At 39.1% G+C, this 21,265-nt stretch overlaps 3 protein-coding genes across 4 annotated transcripts in view; all 3 read left to right on the plus strand.

Annotated features, from left to right (window-relative positions):
- Nucleotides 1–3,546, plus strand: part of LOC101480427 (nuclear receptor-binding protein) — an 11,802-nt gene extending 8,256 nt beyond the window's left edge. Inside the window, exons 17-18 of the mRNA XM_004539514.3 lie at nt 969–1,024; nt 1,340–3,546. Coding sequence (XP_004539571.1) covers nt 969–1,024; nt 1,340–1,399 — 116 coding nt within the window. The 3' untranslated portion in view covers nt 1,400–3,546. The remainder of the gene's footprint in view (nt 1–968; nt 1,025–1,339) is intronic.
- Nucleotides 3,547–3,670: 124 nt separating this feature from the next.
- Nucleotides 3,671–7,970, plus strand: krtcap3 (keratinocyte associated protein 3). The gene is made up of 6 exons (XM_004539513.3): nt 3,671–3,852; nt 5,215–5,399; nt 6,041–6,100; nt 6,204–6,401; nt 6,526–6,660; nt 6,911–7,970. The coding sequence occupies exons 1-6, from the start codon at nt 3,840–3,842 to the stop codon at nt 6,980–6,982; spliced, it is 663 nt and encodes a 220-aa protein (XP_004539570.1). The 5' UTR covers nt 3,671–3,839; the 3' UTR covers nt 6,983–7,970.
- Nucleotides 7,971–8,454: 484 nt separating this feature from the next.
- LOC101479845 (frizzled-3) overlaps nt 8,455–21,265 on the plus strand; it is a 33,937-nt gene continuing 21,126 nt past the window's right edge. Inside the window, exons 1-2 of one of the 2 annotated variants that reach the window (XM_012920239.3) lie at nt 8,455–8,656; nt 9,578–10,424. In XM_012920239.3, coding sequence (XP_012775693.1) covers nt 9,999–10,424 — 426 coding nt within the window. In that variant the 5' untranslated portion in view covers nt 8,455–8,656; nt 9,578–9,998. The remainder of the gene's footprint in view (nt 8,657–9,577; nt 10,425–21,265) is intronic. The other variant, XM_012920243.3, reaches the window with a different exon arrangement.

Raw genomic sequence — 21,265 nt, forward strand, 5'->3', positions numbered from 1 at the left:
TTGCATGGTTAAATCCTGCTACAACATATATACAAGTAAAGCATGTTTACATTAAAGGTAAATGGGTGCTAATTTTGTTAAATGACTTAATACCAGACCACAAGGAGCAAACAAGTGAGGAAGCCTCACCCTGAACTTGAATATCAAGCCCCTCTTCATGTAGCTGGGGCCCATGGGTGTGTTTGTTAATGTCAAAGTTATTGGATCCTCTATCTCCTCCTGCAGCTTGTGTTGTCCCAGCCACATTCCTGGTATAGTTATAAATTGACAGCTGTGTTATTAAAAATTGACAGACCATGACAAACCACACAAAGCACAGAGTAGTGCAGCCACTATAGCGATAATGGAAAAAGTTTCAAAACATTAGGTTATAACCAAACAGGTGGTTTTGGAAGGAAGTAGGCAACAAAATTTGTGATAATACTTTGTTCTGAACATTTTACCAATGTCTTAATGTATTCTGAGCAACCTAGCAATTATGTAAGCACCTTTTCTGCCAGTTTTTAGGTAAACAGTGTGTATAGTCGCATATTGCTGTGAAAAAGAAAGAACGGGAGTAGATGTTGACAAACTAGATAAAACTAGATTAGATTTGTTTTTGTTTTTTATGGCTGTAGAAAGAAGAGTTGGGAGATACTAAGACTTCAAAAAGAGACAAACATGGTTTAACAGTTTTTGACCTGGCAGAACCACTTTTGTCCTTTTCTTCTAATTTGATAAATCTCTTCCGGCCCCCTCAATACTAGATGCTTGTTGCCTTATAACATTTAAAATTTGCACAGCCATACCACAAAAATGTTTTAGTGGTGCAAAGAGCAACCAGAGTAGTTGTTGTTTTTTTAATTCATCTTATGTGGTGTGTGTGTGTGGGGGTACTTAACACTTTTATTAGCTTTAGCTTCATGGGTGTGTGTGCTGAAGTTGTGACTGTGAATTACTGTTACAAACTACATTGGTATGTCTTTCAGATGAGAACTTTCAAGACTTGTCCGTAGAGTTGGTGCAACTGGGCTTAATCAGTGAGGTGGGTTTTTTTTTCCTGTGTTTAAAAAAAAAAAAAATCATTGTGTGTGTGTGTGTGTGTGTGTGTGTGTGTGTGTGTGTGTGTGTGTGTGTGTGTGTGTGTGTGTGTGTGTGTGTGTGTGTGTTATTTCCAGTGTTTGAAAGTGGCAGCTGATCATTATTAATATACTCTCCCACACGGAGACATTTTTTTTTTTTACTTTTTTGACAACATTTCTTACTTCCTGACACAGTTTCTGTTATATATTTATTTATTTGTATGTATGTGTGATTATAACATCCTGGGTTGTTGTCATTGTCTTTATGTTCTCTGCAGGTGGACCAAAACACAGTAGCCATTCAACTAGAAGAATCATTCAACCAAGTTCCTCACTAGCAATGGCTTACCAGACCATCGCTCTCAGCCTTGTTACATGTTCTTTTTTGTTACTCAACACAGTGACTACCTGGTTTGCTTGTTTCATTTTTATTTTATTTTTTTAACGAAGCCTTAAGCGATGATGTGACCAAAGGAGAAGCGCTTTCTTACTTCAGGGAATAACATTTCCTAAAAGCTCCCAAATATTAAAAGTAAAGCCAGATGACTCCACGCAAACCTTCAGTAGTAATTTGAAGTTTTTATTTTAAAAGTCAAATACATACACGCCTACAATATGTTCATGCCAGATCCTTTTGAATGATTTGGCTATTAAGTTAGGTATGTCGAATTGCAAGCTAAACTTAATCAGTGCTGGAACATTGATCAAGTTTATCACACTTAGTTGCAGTTTTATATTGAAAGCTACACTTTCCTCACAGTTGTATTTCAGGGCAGGGTGTTTACATAATGATTTGCCTGACCTGTTTGTGTTCTGGGAGGAGATGGTGTAAAACTTCATCAGACCTCATTCTGGCCTTTAAGAGTCACACGGTTTTCTTGCTCCTGTTTTACAGTAGAATCTAACACCTGTTGACAGTCAGCAAAATTGTGACTTGGAGGGAGGTGGAGGGATGCTTTTCCACACCAAGGAAATCTAGAAAACAACTTACATCAGTTTCTTCTCGTTTGGCCCCTCGTTACATGATAGAGCATTCCCACCTCTTTGAATTTCAGTGTTTGTTAGACCAACCAAGTGCCTGTTGCGTTAAATATGTGGAATAGTTTGAAACTGGGTAACAGACACTTGCTTTATTTCACTTGATAGTTTAAAAAAAATCTATGTAATTTAAAAGGCCTTTGGTACACAACAAAATGTGTGTGCATTTCACATTTTGAGAAGCCATCTTACCCTCTTTCTCTGAAAGATGATCTCTTGGTTACTTTAAGATACTGTGAACTCAGTGTTACTGAATTTCTCTTTTATTTTTTTATGGGTTTGCTTTACTGTAGGCGCTCTTGCCTGTAATTCCTTCTTTCATATTGTTTTTATGTTGTTTGGTTTTACCATTTGCTGCTTGTTGGGTTCGCACACGGTACTCTTCCCTTAAGTCGTTCAGAGAGACTTGTGTACTAAACTCATCTGCCATATCTTGTAGAGAGATGACCCAGGCTTTTCTTTGTGTGTTTTATACATGTTAATCCGAAATAGCATGTGTTTTTCTTTATTTGTTTACAGCAACAGCACAGACACCACGCTGATAGTCTCAGCCAATACACAACCCGTTGTGTTTCCGTTGTTTTCTTTGCTAAACAGTGATTTTTGCTAAAACTCGGACCTGTTGCATTGAGCACAGACACTTGTGTAAACACCTTTTACATCATACAGGTCTTGTTTAGACCTGTGTTGTGACCAGGGAGTTAATTGTGGCCTTTTTGTGACATTGTGGCACAAAACTCTTTTTGAACTACTGGTACTGCTGTCTGAAAGCTCAAACAATTTAGGAACTTAAACAGGTAGTAAAATTGCTAGAAAAACAACTGTTGCGTACGATAACTTCTGCTGTGCTGGTATTTTATTAAAAATATACTTCTAAGTGTATTGTAACTAGTCTAGCAATCCGATGAAAAGTTGTTTGCGCTTTCAGACTGATATTTAATCCAATGCTGGTTATTGAGCTATAATATTTAAGCTGTACACCTCTCTGTTGAGATGATAATCCAGTGATTTCAGTGGTCTTTTTCACCAAGTTCAGGTCACTATTTTTCTCCCACCTTCTTTTGTACATAAGTGTTCTGTCCTATTCCATTATTTTCCACTGTCTACATGTGTGTTTGTGAACTGGCAAGGTTGTATTTTCCAAAGAGTTGTTCTCATGCCAGCCAGGAGAATGTAAATGCAACACATGTAGAAGTGGTTTAAAAAAAAAAACAACCAATGTGATGCACCTGAGTTTTATACTGACTCTCTCTCCCCTGCACCTCTGTTCTCTCTTACTTTTGTACCTTTCCAGCCAGTTTGTGATGAAACTGGTTAATAAGTTATTGTACAGGGTGTGCAGCTTTAGCCAGTTACTCCATGATACCAGCTTTTGGTTATATTTTGAAATTCCTACATTTTGTATTTCAAAGAATACTGGTTCTTACGAATAAATGTGTGAACTGCATCATGACTTTGTGTTTTTGGAGTCGTTTACGAATCAGAGTTTCACAGTTTTGTGCCGGATACACCATTAGTGAGAATTACACACAACAAAGATGCAATGAATAGTCTGAAATGACTGCTGCGCCCTTCCGCGTCCACAGAGGTGCAGATTGTACACAGGTGAGATCGGTGACGTCATACAGGAAGTACTATAGGGGCATACGTGTGGTTTGGAGTTTCTGCTATCGTGCTGTTGAACTGTAGCCCGAAAACTCTGGACATTATTCACAGAAAAACGTCGTTCCCTGCTGAGAGATGTGCACTTTTGGTGAGTTTGCCTGCGATTGTATTCAGGTGCTGTAAAAACCACCGTAGACTGCATAGTAACGACTTCCTCCCGATGTTATTTTCCATCTTACCTGCGGGTATATACCTGACCACCAGGCCTACAGCTGCTGTGTGGATTCATTTGTAAAAGTTTGCCTAATCTATATATTAGCCACCAGTTTCTCTATTGCTTTATTTTAACTTATTAATAGTGGAAATTGGCTTTTTAAACAATCAGAGAAGTGATGGCAACTCGAATAAGTAATCGAGTAAAAGGAAGCACGTCGTTCGTCCGCGCTAACTCCAATCTCTGGCCCAGTGGTCGCTCACAGTTCTTGTTTCACCCGTGTTTGCTGTTACTCGTTATGACGTACAGAATGTATAATAATAATAATAAATGTTTTAGTTGGGGGGGGGGGGGGGGGCAGTTTTCACCACATGTGTATAAAACTCACGAAGAGGTAAATGGGTCGATAAAAGGGTTTAAAAAATGGGTGAGACTTTACAGACATTACATTGTGAAGAGAGACACAAAGAGCTGCACAGCCACACCAGTGTTAGCTGTTTTAGCTCAGATTGTTTTGTCAAAAGAAACCGCATTAACATTAAACATTAAAGTACTTAGTTTGTCCACCAGAGAGAGCTGACAGGTTGATTAACTAACTGATTTATCGGCTTTGTATGCATATTATCCAAGTCATTTATTTATAAATATCTTTTTAATTGTGAAGCTGTAAAAAATGTAAATAATTTATATACTACAGTTAAAAGCAGGTTCTCTGACATAACTGTGGACGAGTAATACTCAAAGGGTAGGTTTAATCTGAATGCCACGCATACAACAAAAGGAATATATACATGAAGTAATGAATTTGCTAGCTAGAAAATAAAATAGTTCACATGTAATAGAATCATGTAAAATTAAGTCTGTTAGAATGAGTTTTAAGAAGCAATTTAAAGGAAGTCACTGATTCTGCAAGCCTGATATCCTCAGGTAGGCTAAAGACAAGAGGCCCTGATGACAAAAGTGTCATCTGCAAGTATGCTAATCTGGGGTCAGCGGAAGTAACCCGGGGCCAAACTGAGGCAAGCTTTAAAATAACTGTAAAGATCAATTCTAAAACGTATAGGAAGCCAGGATGGAAGCCTTTCTCCAGGCCTGAGTGTCACAGTAGGTTTTATTCTAGAGATGGTTGTAATTTTAGCAAAACCAAGACTGGACAGCATTTCTATGTGATATAACAAGTCTATTGTTTTTGTATGGAATAGGTAGATTCATCTCCCATAAGTTATATTAACAATCAAACCACCCACTGTTACGTTTCTGTACGTGCCAGTTAGTAATCGAAAGTTTTACTTTCAGATAAGGACAAAGGGCCAAGGAGGCTGATGAGGAAGGGGTTGGCCCTTATAATCATCGGCCATATAAACTTCATCTTTGGCGCCATTGTCCATGGCAGCATTCTCCGCCACATTTCCAAACCCAGCCAGCAAATTTCTACTGAATACACCGTGACCAACATCATCTCCGTCACCTCGGGCTTGCTGGTGAGTCAGTGGTTTTCTTTTTGTGTTTTAAAGTCAACTTGGCACTTCAAATGAGCATGTTGTGAACCAAGCGACATTAAACCTCCAGGAGTTTCTGCCTTCATCAAAACATTTTACTTTAAAGTTTTTATCACACAGAGCTATCTGCAATCACTTTTATATCAGCAGTTCCGCTTGTTTGATGCATGAGAACATCAAAAGCTCACTCGGGTGATTTATTTTTATTTCTTTTTTAACTTTACCTCAGTGATAGTGTTGAGTATGTTTCTAAGCAATCAAGACTGAACTTGCTGATTACAGGAGAGCCGGTTCTTCAAAACAGCTACTTGTCCCTTCGGGGCAGACCTCATTACAATTACAGTCATGTACCACATAAACTTGTTGGGGATAAGAAGATATTAACTTTGTTTTCTTTCATATTTTAAGAGTGTACAAGTAAGACAGGAAGTAGAAGTTACCAGATATTTTTTACTTTTCAATAATGGGCCTAACTTCTGTTAAAGAGCCTGTTTGTTTTAAATTTTAAGTTCTTCTTCTACAGGATTTAATGCATTCATTTAATTGCTGGTAACTTAATAAACCCTGTACTGTGCAAAGCTTAAAGACTGATCTCATCTTATCTCATGATTTGAATGTTACAGAGTATTGCAACTGGGATTATTGCCATTGTGGTGTCAAGGAACCTTAATGTGCTCAAAGTGGTAAGAATTTAATTTGACTTCATCTACCAATATGATCACTTCAGTCACTGACACTTTGCACATCCCCTCATATATGTAATTTCTTTGTACTATCTATTTTCAGCAAATAGGCCTCCTGACTGCATCAATCCTGAATGCTTTGCTCTCAGCAGCATGTTGTGTCGGACTTCTCTTTGCCATTGGTGTCACAATTGCCCACGATGGGAAGGGTTTGATGGTCGGTTGCAGTGACACACAGGTGCCCATCAATGCTCGGTCACCTATTGGTGTCCGATGTCCATTTGATACTACAAGGATCTATGTGAGTTTGAAGTCCCCTTCCCTCAGTGTAAAACATGATTTTATTTTATTTTTTAAAGCATGACATGAGAAAGGATCAACATTTATCTCACATTTTCTCCTTTCCACCACCTCCCATCTCTCAGGACACCACCCTGGCTCTGTGGATCCCCTGTGCAGTGTTTTCGGCAGTTGAAGTGGGACTGTCAGTGTGGTGCTTCATGGTGGGACTGGCTCTCAGGGGGCTGCCACCCTGCAAGAACAACTACATCAAAGAGCAGGTGTGTATCTTTGTGTGGGCCAGATGAATATGCTTGAGGGGTATAACTTTGTTGTGTGACTCAAACATACACACACATACTTGGTCTAAGTCTGACACAGAAGTTATTCATTGTTACTCCTTCTCACTCAGCCATCCTTTAAATAAAGGCTACCTGTAGACATCCGCGCTCACTCTGTCATATTGCAAAAACCAAAACCGCTCATACTCGTCTCATCATGCCTCGTCTTTTGTGTCATTCTCTGTTCTAGTTGGAGGAAGAGGCCCAGTGCTCTCCTCACAGCCGACACCTGATTGGAGAGCGTGCGAATTCCGAACTGTAACTAAACAACAAGTAGCAAGCACATCTAAGAAGGCTAAATCCCAAAAAGCATGACTGCATCTCTGCACAGACTGAACTATTTCTTCTACAGTCATTTAGGGTAGTGTTACTCCAGTAATGTAGTGCAGGAATGGAATGAGTTTACTACAGTTGGCTGCTCACAGCTCCACTTTGTGTGCCTAATTAATGTTAATTTAGTGAACACATCACAAAAAAAACCCCCTATTGACTGATAGGATTCAGCGTTCATGCCAATGTAAGAGACAATATATACAGGTACAAAGTAAGATATAAAGAATGATTTCAGTCCTGTACCCCTACTTGACTGTTTGGGTTTTAAGTGTGCCAATACGATGAAACCTTTGTTCATGAAGGAAAAACCAGCAACAATGTTTTTAGATTAACTCAAGTATGTTTTAGCATGTATGCTTATTTCAGAGACATATAGCTTTTCGCAATATATTTAGTGTTTTACTGTTTGTACAGATGAATTAATCCACTGTGCTGCATTTAAGATGCCTTCAGCGGACCACAGAAAATGAAGTCTTGCTGTTTATGCAAATTGGAAACCTATGATGAAGATGTTATGTAGATTGGAAATTTGTTGTATTGAAAGATAATTGTAAAGGTAACTGAAATGAGCATCTTGGGATGGAGAACCCTATTTGCTTGCTGAACATGCCATTGGTGTGGTTGTATTGTATTTAATATGCATTATAAAGTGTTTTTATATATTCTTTTTCTAATTACATTATTATTTGTCAGCTTTTTGCTTAAATTCTGAGAAAACATGTTTCAAAGAGATTTTAAACTAAAACTGTAGTGAGATTAAATTGAGTATGCTTTTTTTAAAAAGTAAACTTTTTATTGGTGGTCATACATTTGAAGTAAGCAGTAATCATTTTAAGTAGTGTCCAGAATTTTTTTAAGCCCATGCATTTCACACACATACTTTATTCTGTATCAATTAAACATAATGTGGACTTAAAGCTGTGTGCTTGGACTGTCTTTGTGCATTTAGAGTACTCTGGTTATATGTTAAGTAGTGTTATATTAGGAGCTGAAAGCCAGAATGTGGGCCAGCAGTCTAAGCTGCACACACTGACTCAACAACAGAGGGGATCAGATCAGATCAACCATGAAACGGTTAATCTACTGGCATGTTCAATTGTGTGGAAGGGAATCATAGCTCACTAATCCTGAGGCTATCGGGGATAAATATTGACACCGTGTTGACTGATACAATCAAAACAAATCTGCGTGTGTCACACCGGACACATAGGCTTATATGAAACCACGAGATTAACACGAAGAGTAATAATCTTTGTTGTTTGTTAGCTTCATGTTTGAATTGTGGCGAATACAACAGTTTAAAAAAAAAACTCATTACAATTCAGATTTTTTTTTTAAATTTCAATGCATTTTGTTTCTAAACTTAGCATACTGTCTTCATGAGGTGTTTTGTACCATTTAGTTCTACATCTGCAGAAAGCCCACACGCACAGCCTCCTGTGGGGCCAATTTAGTCGAGTCTTTGCGCGGTCACGTCGAATCCGCGGTCCCGACATGTCGACTGCGCGCCGCAGTCAAACCAGCTGCAAACAGGGAAACAAACGAGCTGCTGCAGTGAACGGAGCCGGTGGAGCAGAGGACCGCTCGGTGTTTTACACACAAGGTAAATCATTTATTACTGTGATGTTAGACCGTAACTGTGCTGCCGACTCATAATTGAGTGTTCACGAGCAAGGCAGGCAGACTTCAAGGAAAATGCGTTAATTAGAGGAAGCGCCCTACTGCTGCTGCTGGGCTGAAGACACTGCGGTGACAAACGGATTGATAAGCTGTGATCCTGGCGTGTCACCACCGTGTGAGCGCTTTGCCTTAACGCGGCGAAGATGCCGCACTGAAGCCCACCTTTAAAGATTTGTTCCCCCCTTAAAAACAGCCAGCTTTTCCACCCGGCGTGGAGGAGAAGGAAGCTAACGTTAAGGGCAGTGCCCCACGGTTACACAGGTGTTCGCTTGAAGTAGTTACCAATTTAATAGCGATAACGCTAGCTAGCTATGAGCGTTGAAGCAAGTTAGCTCGTGCCTAACGACCGACTGGGAGCAATTCACGCACGTGCGAATTAAAAGGCGCGATGCTGGGTTCTGCTTTATTTGAATGATGCGTGTCTGAAGTTTACTGTGTGCGCGTGTGAAACATCGCAGGTGTGCGTTACTGTTGCCCGGCCAACCTCTCACAAACACTGCAGTGGGGGCGGGGGGAGTGTCAGATGTTCTGCAGGTGTAACGTTCGCATTAGCGGCTTTGAACGAGAGTAACTACCGAGGTTTGCTTTGAACGTGTTTTCAGTTGTCTGCAGCGTAAACACACTGACAGAACACTCATAGACGAAAATCACTAAAAACACAGAGACAAGCCAAGACACTATCTCTAAATTATACTATCACTCATTGTGTCAGGAAAACACAACAATCCTGCACATATTAGTGGATTTTATGAGATATTTAAACCTCGACGCTTGTATAGAGTAGGGTGTGGCTGGTGAGGGACAATACCAGATTTTAATTAAAATCTTTATTTTTATTCTGCAGGACCTGCTTGATGGATCTAAACCAGTGTGGCAATTTATTTTTGAAATAACAAAATTTTCTCTGGCTAATGAATTAAAAAACAACAACAAAACAATTCCATGTTATTTGTCATAGAAAGGGTTGGTTTGTTCTTTGAAATGTGTCTGGAAATGAATTAAGAAGCTGAACATTTTCAAGGGCGAAAGAAGAATAAAAGAGACCTCCAGCAGAAGGCTGAGAGTGGGACATACTCTCCGTTTGGAGGTGGGATTTGTTTTTGACAATGGAACCATCAGGAGGTGGAGGAAAATCATATAATGATTTTTAAGTGACAGTTCAGACCCAGAAGAGCACATACAACAGTTGCCGGCAAATGTGAAGACTGTGAGAAAGAGCAGCACCATACGGGAGCGTACCCATTTTGTGGATTTTTCGTTCTCTAATGTGGATCTATTGCTTTAGCACCACTACTGGGACAAAAAATGGACCTATTTCCTTCACAGATTGCCTGTGTAATGGTTTACTGCATTATAATATCATTGCTCTGAGATGCTGTGGAGAAATGTCTACATTTAAGATGCAAACACCTCTTGGAAGAGGATATGTAAGAAACACCTTTCCAAAAACTGCAACGACTGATTGCATACTAAGGTTTCCAATCCATTATTTCTTCATGCCTGTCTTCCTGCTGGTCTTCTCCCTGGTTACACCTGCCTATGCCATTCATGTGGAGTCCATCGAGAGCCACAGTGAGTTTACCTGTGAGCCCATCAGACTGAGAATGTGCCAGGATCTGCCTTACAACACAACATTCATGCCCAATCTTCTGAACCACTATGACCAGCAGACTGCTGCACTAGCAATGGAGGTATGCTTATATATGTGTGTGTCTGTGTGTGAGAGTCCTTCATTTGTGTCACAATACACAGGGAAATTGGTTATCTGATGCAGTAAATTAGAGATTTGAGATTACATGATTTTTTTTTGTTTTGTTTTGTTTTGTTTTGTTTTGTTTTTGGGGGGGGGTTTGCTTTTTTTTTTTTGGTATAGATTGTCCTAACATGTAGCACAGGTCTTGTTGACAAGGTGTAAAATGCTAAATGGCTACAAAGCAACAGCTGGTAGTTTCACACTGTGGTGTGATGTCAGGCTCAGGACAAAAGGATTTCACACACAGTATAACGAGCATCATTGTCAAGTAAAGGTATTTTTGTATGGTCAGTGAAACAAACCAACTTGGGCAGTTTATTTATTCATCCATCTATCTTCCATGTTTCACTGTTTATCTGGAGTCAGATGGCTGCAGGCTAAATGATCTGTGCAGATGTTCCTGTCACAATCAATGTTTCCAGTTCCTCTTGGGGAACCCCGAGGTGTTCCCAGGCAATTTAATGATTTTTATTTCCTTAATCAAAGTATAAAGGAAAATTGTGCATTATTTGCAAACACAACTCTACCCAAATTGTGAACCAAAAACAGTTGTGCAATTTACCTATTTCCTTTATCATCCAGCTACAGTAACACACAGGTACTCTGGACAGTACTGAAAGCCATTCCACGTAGAGACAGATGATGAATGCATATTGCATTGTCACACAGGCACTCTGAGTAGTAGCTGAGAGACAAAAGGTGCTATCTGATCCGCTGTACTGCTAACCAATACAGCTTATTTTCATTGTCCTGTCAGTATAAACATTCTCAATAAACACCTCGCAAAATGCAGTCTAAAATGCAGTGAATAAGAGCAGTAATTTTCATTCACACGCTCCATGCATTCACATTTTTCTTTCATATATATATAAAAAATTATTTATTTATTTATTTTTTAATTAATTTTTTTAATTCACTTGTTATAGGCTTTTCAATGTTTGGGATCAGTTAGACATACAAACTGGTCAGCTAATATGCACACTATATATAATGAGAATCATGTCACCATTACAAAGTTTTCCTTACATCATACAGGCATAATTAGCAGCAATAAAATATATTTCAATATGGTGGTTATGGAATTTATTTCCAAAGAAATACTTCTTTGTTTAAGGGCATCGGTTTTAAGCAATAGAGTGGCAAAGAGTACTGTGTTACACACTGTCTGAGAGCAATAGTAGACTCACACTATCCATCTGTATCGTGTTACCTCCCTTTCCTACTCTTTTGTTACTCCCGAAGAGCAAGAAAGGTGTTTCTTGGTGACTACACAATTACTTGCTTGTAGCAACTATTTTTTTTTAGTACCACAGGCAACATATACCACTGTACTTGGGATGTGGACTTGTTTGGGTATATTAAATTACTTTAGTGCTGCTTAGTAATTCCCTGTTAAAAAGAGGAATGATGAAAAGGATAATTTACTGCAAACAAAAAGGTAAAATCCTTATAGACATGTTCAAGTCTCTTTTAGGGGAAAATTCAGGCCAAGTCGTTATACTCTGCAGTCCTTTGGTCGGTTTGGGGTTTTTACAAATTTCCAGGGCTGTAGAATGAAATCCCATTACACGTGCTGTTTGGCATACTTTTACCCATGTTTTGGCTGCCTTGCAACTGGTGGTCTGTGGTTTAAAAACATGGAACAGTAATGCATACAATCAGTTGAATTAAATCTGCCTCCAGCTGTTCATAGTTGGCGTATTAAATTACCCCTGTTGAAAAGCAGATGAATTTGAAGAAGGCCTATGCTGGCTGTGCTTTTTGCATGTTTAATCTTTGGGGATTTTTATTTTTAGTTCATGTTTAGTTAATATTTTCCCATGTCAAAACAAGATGAATGTCAGGCAAAAGCGCAAGCCCAAATTCTCTGTTTTGCCCTCTTAATATTAGATCAAAGAAAGGGATTTCTGGTGTATTTTATGTCAGGATATGTTGTGACTCGCTGCTGTCATACGCTTGTTATTTCTCTTTAAAAGAATAAGGGGATTAGGAAAAACAGCTTTATTCTGGATTGACAGAAATGTGTTTTGAATGGATTCTAATACTCCTACAGTCATAGGATTCATTCAGCACATTAAGGAGCATGCAACTGTTTATATCAAGTCAACTCCCAAGCATCATGTCAAAACATGCTGTGTTAAAGATTGTGAGAAGCGTCTGTTGTTGAACTTGATTTGACCCAGATGAAGGAGCCAAGTAACTGACACCCTCAGTCTCCCTGCAGTCATGGAAGAGACAGCTTTCTGAAGATGGTTGAGTAGCAACATGAGCCCTGTTAGCTTCCCTTCTCTGGTCTGCTGTGACCAGGCATGGTAGTCCTGGTGGGATCCCTGGAGGTAATTTAATAATATCTCGTTGGACACTGGCTGCATAATACAAACGTGTGTGCTCACAGGGATATATATGCATATGCTGGTGTTTTAGTGTGTGTTAGTGCTCAGTTTGTGAGCCATCTTGAAATTGCATTTGTACTTTATTTGGTAGTGATTACAATTTTTGATTGTGTGCTTTGGTTAGTCTAGTATCGTGATATATAAAACTGGAGTACCAGAACTTGATGGTGAATTTTGTGTTGCATTTCCACTCCTCAAATGTTCCTATTGTTCCAATGCTGGCATCCTTATTTGAAAGCTATAACGTGTTGGCACATTAAGTCATTTTACAGACTCTATGAAATTCTTAAAATTTGAAGTAATAAACACAATTTCTGCAGATTCTTGAGTGCCCACATACCTTACAGCCACTACAGCTTTTCTCTTTTCCAAGAAAACCCTTACTGGGATGATTAAATTACCCTGCCATTTGTGTTATAGCATTATTAGTTGAACTTTCTGCTCTCAGCAGCTGTTCACCAGCAGCAAAACAGTGGGGTAAACACATGAATGTTCTTTGTCTGCATAATTATATTTATACTAAAAGGATGCTTAAAGAGAGAATCCCTGGGCCAGTTTACCATTTTCCAGCTTTACACCAAATTTATTGGGTTTCTCTTTCTTTTGCCTATGCTTCACCACTCCAAGTAGTTTTGTGAAATGTAACTTTGTAGCTTTTGTGTAATCCTTCTGGCAAACAAACTGCAAAGACCAAAGAGAAAACTGGGGGTCTTTTTTGGCACTTGAAGAGGTTTTAAGGCTCAAGTATCTGCCTAATTTGGCATTTTCCTTCCTGCATAGCATCAGTACATTTTAACAAAGATTAGACGACCAGAACTAGTTCTGGTTTCAGGCTTTTGCAAGAGTTCAGAAATTATTTAATAACTGGACAAGTAGAAGTGATTCATTAAGAAGCATCATCAGGTGTGTGTCCATTTGGGATTTTTTTTTTCTTGTAACAAAATGTAAAATAAACAACTGCTGCCAAAGCTGCGTGAAGCACTTCAGATGCCTTAATGAAACTGGAGCCATTCTAAGCAGCTGTTGTAGTCATTTTTTCGGGTCAAATCACATGATGAATGTTTTCTCTGCCTCAGTGGCAAAGCTTTCGTGTCTTGGCTTTCTTGCAAAGCAGACAAGCAGTGAGCTGTCATGTTATGATCCTGTCTGTTGTCAGTCAAGCTTCTCTGAGTCACAGAGCTGGATTTTAGAGACATTTTTGTATTTGAAATGATCCTCTGTTGTACATTCGGAGAGTCTGGAGACTTGATTGACGCTGAAAATATAACCTTTTCCTTCCTTTTTAAGTTAAAAGCAGAGCCGTAAAAGGATCTTCCCAGAATGTGTTCATGATAAATCCAGGACACATTTATTTAGCGCTTCATTGACAAGCTCTAAGTACTGATCAGTATGTTTGTTGTGTATAATTGCTGAGCCTGGCTAAGGGCTGATTCAACTCCAGCATTTCCTGTTTGAGTGTGTGTGAGAGAGGGGGAGAGAGAGAGGCAGAAAGAGGGGAGGTTAACCGCGCCAGCTGTCATCTCTCACTAGTGCTAACTAACTGCTAATCTCTCGCTCAGTTCCACAATGATGACATTGAGTCCCACAGACCGTCGGCCATCCCATCTGCCACAATAGTCAATTAAACATGATCAAACTTGATGGGAAAGTCAGAATATAAGGAGGGTTTTTTTAAGAGTAAGGAGATGAATTTTAAAATGGGAAAAGGGTGCTTGGGTAACAAATGAAAATATTTCATTGGGAGTGTTGTTGCATGCGCTCACATGTTTCCATGCTTTTGTGTCTGCATTGTCACTTAGGAATCCAATCTATACTGTCCATCTGCCGCAGCATGATAGGGCTCCCAGACGACGTGGTACTTGAGGTCTGTGCATGTTAGACACAGTTCAGACATATGACATCACAGGGATTGAGTATCATCACTAAGAGATGGAAACTGATAACATGGCTCTAACTTAATCTGGGGTTTTCCTTAAAAGTGGAGATTTATTTCCTGAAAAAGTCTCCCTAAAATTACAGACACGTTATAAATTACAGGAAAAAACAACATCTGCAATCTTAGTAAGGTGTTGGGTTACCATTTGCTGCCCGAGCTGCTTCATTGCACCAGTGATGAAGTCACTACCCGACCATCCTTAGGTTTTTAACTGGGTTGAGCAGTAGTGACTATGAAGGGCAGTTCAAATTCTGGCTTTACATATTAAGGCTTTTTTGACACTCTGTCTCTATGTAGGGGGCATTGATAACCTGCAAGAGACTACTTCCACCATTATAGAAATGTTTCATTATTAAATGAAAGTGATCAGTTAGAAAAACATTTTGCTTTCCAGCGAACCTTCACATTGAGGGGACAAGTGGAACCATCCCATAACAGACCCACCAGATCCCCTTACAAGGCTGGGATTATATTTGCTTGTGGACATACAGGGGGACAGCTGTGGACACCACAGATTAATAGTTGTTTTCATAACTGTTTTTATGCACACTCGGAGGAGACATAAATTGTTGGGGAATTTTAGTGCATTTCTGCATTGACAAGTCTGCGTGGTCATAACAGATTGGGCGGCCCATGGATGTCTTCTCGTTTACCCAAGCACATCCTCCTTACTTTCAGACATGGAAACTATGACACTGCAAAGTGGGTTAAAACTATATTATTTCTACAGACTTTATGTTGATTTGTATATAGTATATCTGCTGTGGATGTAAAGAAAGGTGGCATGACAGAGAGGATGTTTGGTTGCAGCTAAAGAAAACTGAGCTGGCCATGAAACAGATCTTTTGTTATATATATAAATAAATAACTATGCCTCATAATACAACTGCTGTGCCTGAGGCCGTCAGAGCTCAGATGTCTCTCTGATGCTTGATCAGAGAGTTACCCTTCAAGTTATTAGTTTTGCATTTAATTTTGATGGAATTTAGGTCAGAGGTCATTCACGTCTATCAGCAGTTTTCAATATCAAAATGATTCTTTTTTTTTTACTAAATGTAAAGTTAAAACAAGAAATGTCAAAACACTCAGTCCGGCATTTTTGTTATTTTATAACATGGTCAGTAATTGCACGGTGAGAAGAAGGAGCAGAGTGCGTGCAGCTGACTGTGCTTCATGTTGCCACACTCACAAATTGCCAGACCAGAGTGTGACTGTACCTGGCTTCGGGATTTTTTGGGTGACATAGAACATTATTCTGAGTGGTAAAAATAAATGTGGAGTAATTGCTCTAGTTGCCACTGAAATTCAGTGTAATCACAGAGATGTTACTAAGAATTTGCGTTTCTGAGGTCTGAATATTGAATTACTAGCTGTTGGAAAACATCCATGTTAACTCACTGGGGGAACTTGTCATTGCTGATGCTGCATGAATCAACACACTGTCTGACACAGAGGTCATCAAATGGCCGTGGCTGTGGTGAATGGCTATGGATAATTAATGGATAATGTAGACCTTCTGCACACTGAACACTTAATCTAACATCAGTTTCAGCTCCAGTGCCACAACAATAGAAAATCTTTATCGCCTCTTACCTACTATACCTATTTAACTTTTAATTCTGTCCTATTATTGTAGGGTCTTTACCTTTTCAAAATAAAGCACCTTGAGGCGACTACTATTGTAATTTGTTGCTATATCAATAAAATTGATATTGATTGCTATTTGATTTATTATAAATGACCCCTGTCTGCCCTGTTTTATTCTGTGATATTGTATTTGTTTTATTGTTTTGTTGTTTTCTTATCCTCCTACTTACATCATCTAATTTTCTTTTTTGTTCCTGTTGTATAGAATCACTTTTAAGTTAGTAAAGCTCATGCAATATCATTCGATATATTTAATTTTAAGAGAGATTTAAAGAAAGCCTTGTTTTACTCTACAGTATAGCATAGTGCATCTAAACCAAAATTATATTGGTCGTTTAGTAGGCTTACACCACAAAATCATGCATTTTGGAGAAATCACTTTTAGGCAGAGAACTTGTTTTTATTTACTTCAGTTTTATTACTCTTCTTAGTATGCAACTGACCAGAAGTCACTTTTCTTTGCTACAGCAAATGACATTTATGAACTAGTGCTGACATCTTAAACGTATTACCGATAAAAGCTGGTGGAGCGTTTTTGGGTTTTTCTTTTTTCACTCCTCAGGGTTATGCAGCATTCAGACTGAGAAGAGAGAGAGGCTGAATAGTTTTCCTAAACTCGTTGCTAAGCACTGAATTCCTTTTAATCCACTGCTGAATCCAGCTTATTTAGACAGGTATTTAAAAAATGTCCAACAACTACTATTTGACTGGAGTTTGGGTTGTTAATATATTCTGTGTAATCTGTAAAACATATATTCAAGCATGAGGTCAGTTGTAAGCTCAAAGGCAACAATAGTGTGAATATGATGAAGTGACAAGCAGGTCTTTGCATACTTAATTATTACGAAAAGATGCTTAAGAGCTTTTCCTACACCACAACAACACCTTTGTTTTATAACCTAGTTCAGGAGGGCAGCCAGTTTGAAATGATCTAATGCTTATATACATGCATCCATGTGGGGTTAAATTCCCATTTTACACCTTTATCATGATACCCTAAACTCAGATGTGGTGAGCAAACATTTGGGCGCATGTGTGCTGCAGAGGTAGTTTAATCCGTTGAGGTCACCAAAAGAACTGGAGGTAGAAGAAAGGGATAAAGGGTTAAAGAAGAAAATATGTGGGGCAGTAGAGCAGAAAGAGAATGTCAGAAACTAAATGGAGGGAAATTCTGACAGAGTGACGGGTTGTGTAAAGACTTTAGACTCTACTGTCTCCGCTGTTTGTGTTTCTCTCACCATGGGGTCCTGTCGTTCAAAATAAGACTGCTCTGTTTAAGAACGACCACACTGGGGCTACCAGGTCCCTGCAACAGAAAGTGTGTGTGTGCATGCCAAATCTAGTGAGTTGGAGGCTTGTTGTGCTTAAGTGTGAGCTGTTTTTTTGTTTTGTTTTTTAAACTTTGTGCATATGTGAATACGAAAGAGGGAATTAGTTGTTATAGAAGTGCGTTTGTGAGCATGTGATGGGTTGGTTGAGTTTGTGCTATGCCGTGTGTGTTAGTGTGTGCATGTTCAGAGCATTTGAAGAGGCTTATTACCCTATTCACTCCCCAAGAGAGAGACAGGTCCTCATTCAGTTTAAAAGTTCCTGTTTGTTTCAATTGAACACTTGATTATGTTGCTTGTTCTGACAGTCTATTGAAGCCACCAGCCTAAATGAAGCAATCATTTATTTATGTGCAGAACAAAGGCACTGCCTGGCCCTGTTTTTTGGCACAATGTTCCCATCTACATAGCTTCCACTATGCTTATTCACCCTCACAATGCCTCACAATGCTTTGTAAAGAAAGATTTAAGGAGAGATTGGAGAGATTTTCCCGTTTCTCAAACGCTGCTCTGTACCCTGCTGTAAATATAGTAAAACAGATTTTTGCAATGAAAATAAGAACCATAATTGTTTGAATTCCCTAACCTAATAACATTGTCTGTGTGTTACACCAATAATGCTGTTTTAAAATGAAGCTGAAAAAGTTTTAAAGTATCAGGCAAGAAAAAAAAAAAGAAAACCGTATTGCCTAACAATTATCATTCTCTTTTTAAAGGACTTCTATCACCTTTACCATAAGGTTTTACATTTTTATAATGATTTTGTCCTTTTAATAAAAATAAAAAAGGCAATGGTGTAATCTGTAATAAGCTAAAACATATAAAATCATTTTTCCCCTTAAATCCATCTTTCTCCCCCTTTCTTTCCATGTTTATGACAACCATCTGTTGTTTCTTCCAGACCTTCCAGATGATTATGTAATATCAGCTTTGGGGTACTTGCATGGTTTGTTAATCCATCACCTCCACTGCATGTATGCCTCAGTGCACATCATCCTATTTCTGTGTGTGGGTTCTGTACTGAGGTCTATCAGTTCAGTTGACATGTTTCCCTTGGAAACACATTAATATAGGTTATCCATGTCTTATGGACTTAATCTGAATGCATGACCCAGCTACAGAACTGTGTGTGGAAATGTGTGTGTGCAACTAGCGAGAGATATTTAACCCAGCTTCACACTAACATACACACATACACAAACACACCAGCATTGATCCCTTTCTCACGCAAAGCCACTCAACACGAGGCAGCTCTAGTGTTTTCAGCTCACTGCAGGTCAGCATTAAAAGCTCTAGCGCTACTAATTGTGCACTTATGTGAGCCACATTCAGCTCTCAATCCTTCAAAAATAGCTCTCTTATACATAAAATATATACAGGATTATTGAATAGTTTTGTAACTATAAAGAACAACTGAACTGCTTTTCAGACATTCTACCATGTTTTGTCATAAAAAGTACGCTTGTGTGTATTGCTGCCTATAGAACTACCAACCTACAAAAAATTGTAGCCTTTTTTTATGCGCACTTTTTAAAAACTGAATGGTATAAAATAATTTTTAAAAAAGCATGTTCTAAGATCACATACTAATGCTAACAAGCAATAACTTGCACTTCGCTTCTGTTTGCTGTATTTTCAACCTCAAAATTCCACTCAATCTGATACCAAGTTAATCCCTCTTCCGCTCCTTCTTCTCATTTTTCCAGGATCTTTTAGAGGTCAGCGTCTTTTACATTGCTGTATCACTTGTAATCAATATACCTGTGCTGTGATCATTATTGTTTTTTCTGCTTCTATGTGGTGTTCTCATGTACATTTTTTTTTAATTAATTAAAAAAATGCACTGAAAACAATAGTAAACAGAACAAATGAAGGCAGTGAACAAAGAAACAATGGTTTTTCCTCTGGCGTGGTAGTTTAATAAACTCGGCCGTCTGCTTCTTGCTATCTAAAATATAACCAGACACTGGTGTAAATTCTCGACTGTCTCATACTTCTGTTTAATAAGTTTTCTGTTTGACGTTTAGTCAGCTGTGTGAAAACCAAGGAGGAACCCACCCGGGGGATTAATAAAGTTTTATTTTATCTAATCTAATAACTTTAATCTCAGCCAAACCGATTTACTCACGAACAAACAAAACACTGAAAAAAGCCCAACAATAACATTTTTAGGTTGTCTAAGTGACTTATATATTACGTTTAACGCGAGCAGCGAAACTCCGCGGTGATCTGAAAATGATGTGCCGGGAGTTGTGCCGTTCTCGGCCGCATCAGTAACCCTCGAGCTCCCGGCTAGCTGTCGAGCTGGTGGGTAGCAGACGCCTCTGAAAACGTCGAAGCACTTTTGCAAATATGGGATATCTTGATAAACCGAGCAGATATTTGATGTTTACACAACTACTTTCTCGCCTGAAAATATGTTAAAAGTTTATTTTGTGACCCAGAAAGATTAGTATGAGTAATTTTAAAACTTAGTAGCGGCCGCCATTGCTGGAAACTGGAGTTTGGCTGGGCCGCGCTATGAATTCTGGGATATGGTAGTAATTTGGACAGCCTTCGGCGCGTCGCTGTGACGTAATCGGTCTACAAATGCGGCCTCAGGAGGATGCAGCCCATGAATTTGGACATGTCCAGAGTATAATCGCAGCCTTTGCGGTTAGAAAATTGCACTTGATCATGTCGCGATATTATCGCAAATGCGATATATCGTTCAGCCCTACTTTGGACTGTGGGAGGAAGCCGGAGTACCCGGAGAGAACCCACGGAAACACGGGGAGAACATGCAAACTCCACACAGAAAGATCCCGGCCTGATGGTGGAATTGAACTCAGGACCTTCTTGCTGTGCGGCAACAGTGCTAACCACCGTGCCACCGTGAAAATGTATTGTTTTAAATATATACACTTATATAAATATATTATTCAAATGTATATGTTCTGCAAAATATCAAAGATTATCCAGATGCTAGAAATTTATTTTTTTCTCATACTCAAAACATAGATGCAAGTTGTAGCAGATGGATGCACAGGCGGCTTAGATGGTGTTAGGACATGTGTGGGTGATCTTCTTCAGCTCCATTGTCACACTCTTGGCTCCCCACCTACATCTCTATCATTTCATTTGACCCTCTCTCCTACGCTTCTCAGTTTCTTTTGTTCTCACTTTCACACTTTCTCTGTGTCGCTCCTCGTGCGAGCGTTGCTATACTTTCTGGATGGTTCGCCGATCGAAAGAGTCCTGCCACAATGTGAGTGTGGGTGAACGTGTGTTTGCATTATCTGCAATGAGACATGGTCCTGTGAGAGTCTCTACATCACCTGTTGCCATGGTAGTTAAATAGGCAGAGAAGGAAAGGGAGGAATGGAGGGAGCCAGGCAGGCAGGCAGAGGAAGGGAGCAGAGGGAAATTAGATGAGTGCATGCTCTAAAATAAACTGAGGGGAAGGACTGCAAATAACAGGGAAAACGGAGGAAAT

The sequence above is a fragment of the Maylandia zebra genome, linkage group LG1, assembly GCF_041146795.1.
Source record: "Maylandia zebra isolate NMK-2024a linkage group LG1, Mzebra_GT3a, whole genome shotgun sequence".
In the NCBI taxonomy this organism is placed as follows: Eukaryota; Metazoa; Chordata; class Actinopteri; order Cichliformes; family Cichlidae; genus Maylandia; species Maylandia zebra.

Excerpts from the sequence above, each read along its gene's own strand:
- krtcap3 (XM_004539513.3), top strand. Across the intron at positions 6,402-6,525 it reads TTGATACTACAAGGATCTAT|GACACCACCCTGGCTCTGTG; the intron begins GTGAGTTTGAAG and ends CCCATCTCTCAG. Across the intron at positions 6,661-6,910 it reads ACAACTACATCAAAGAGCAG|TTGGAGGAAGAGGCCCAGTG; the intron begins GTGTGTATCTTT and ends TCTCTGTTCTAG.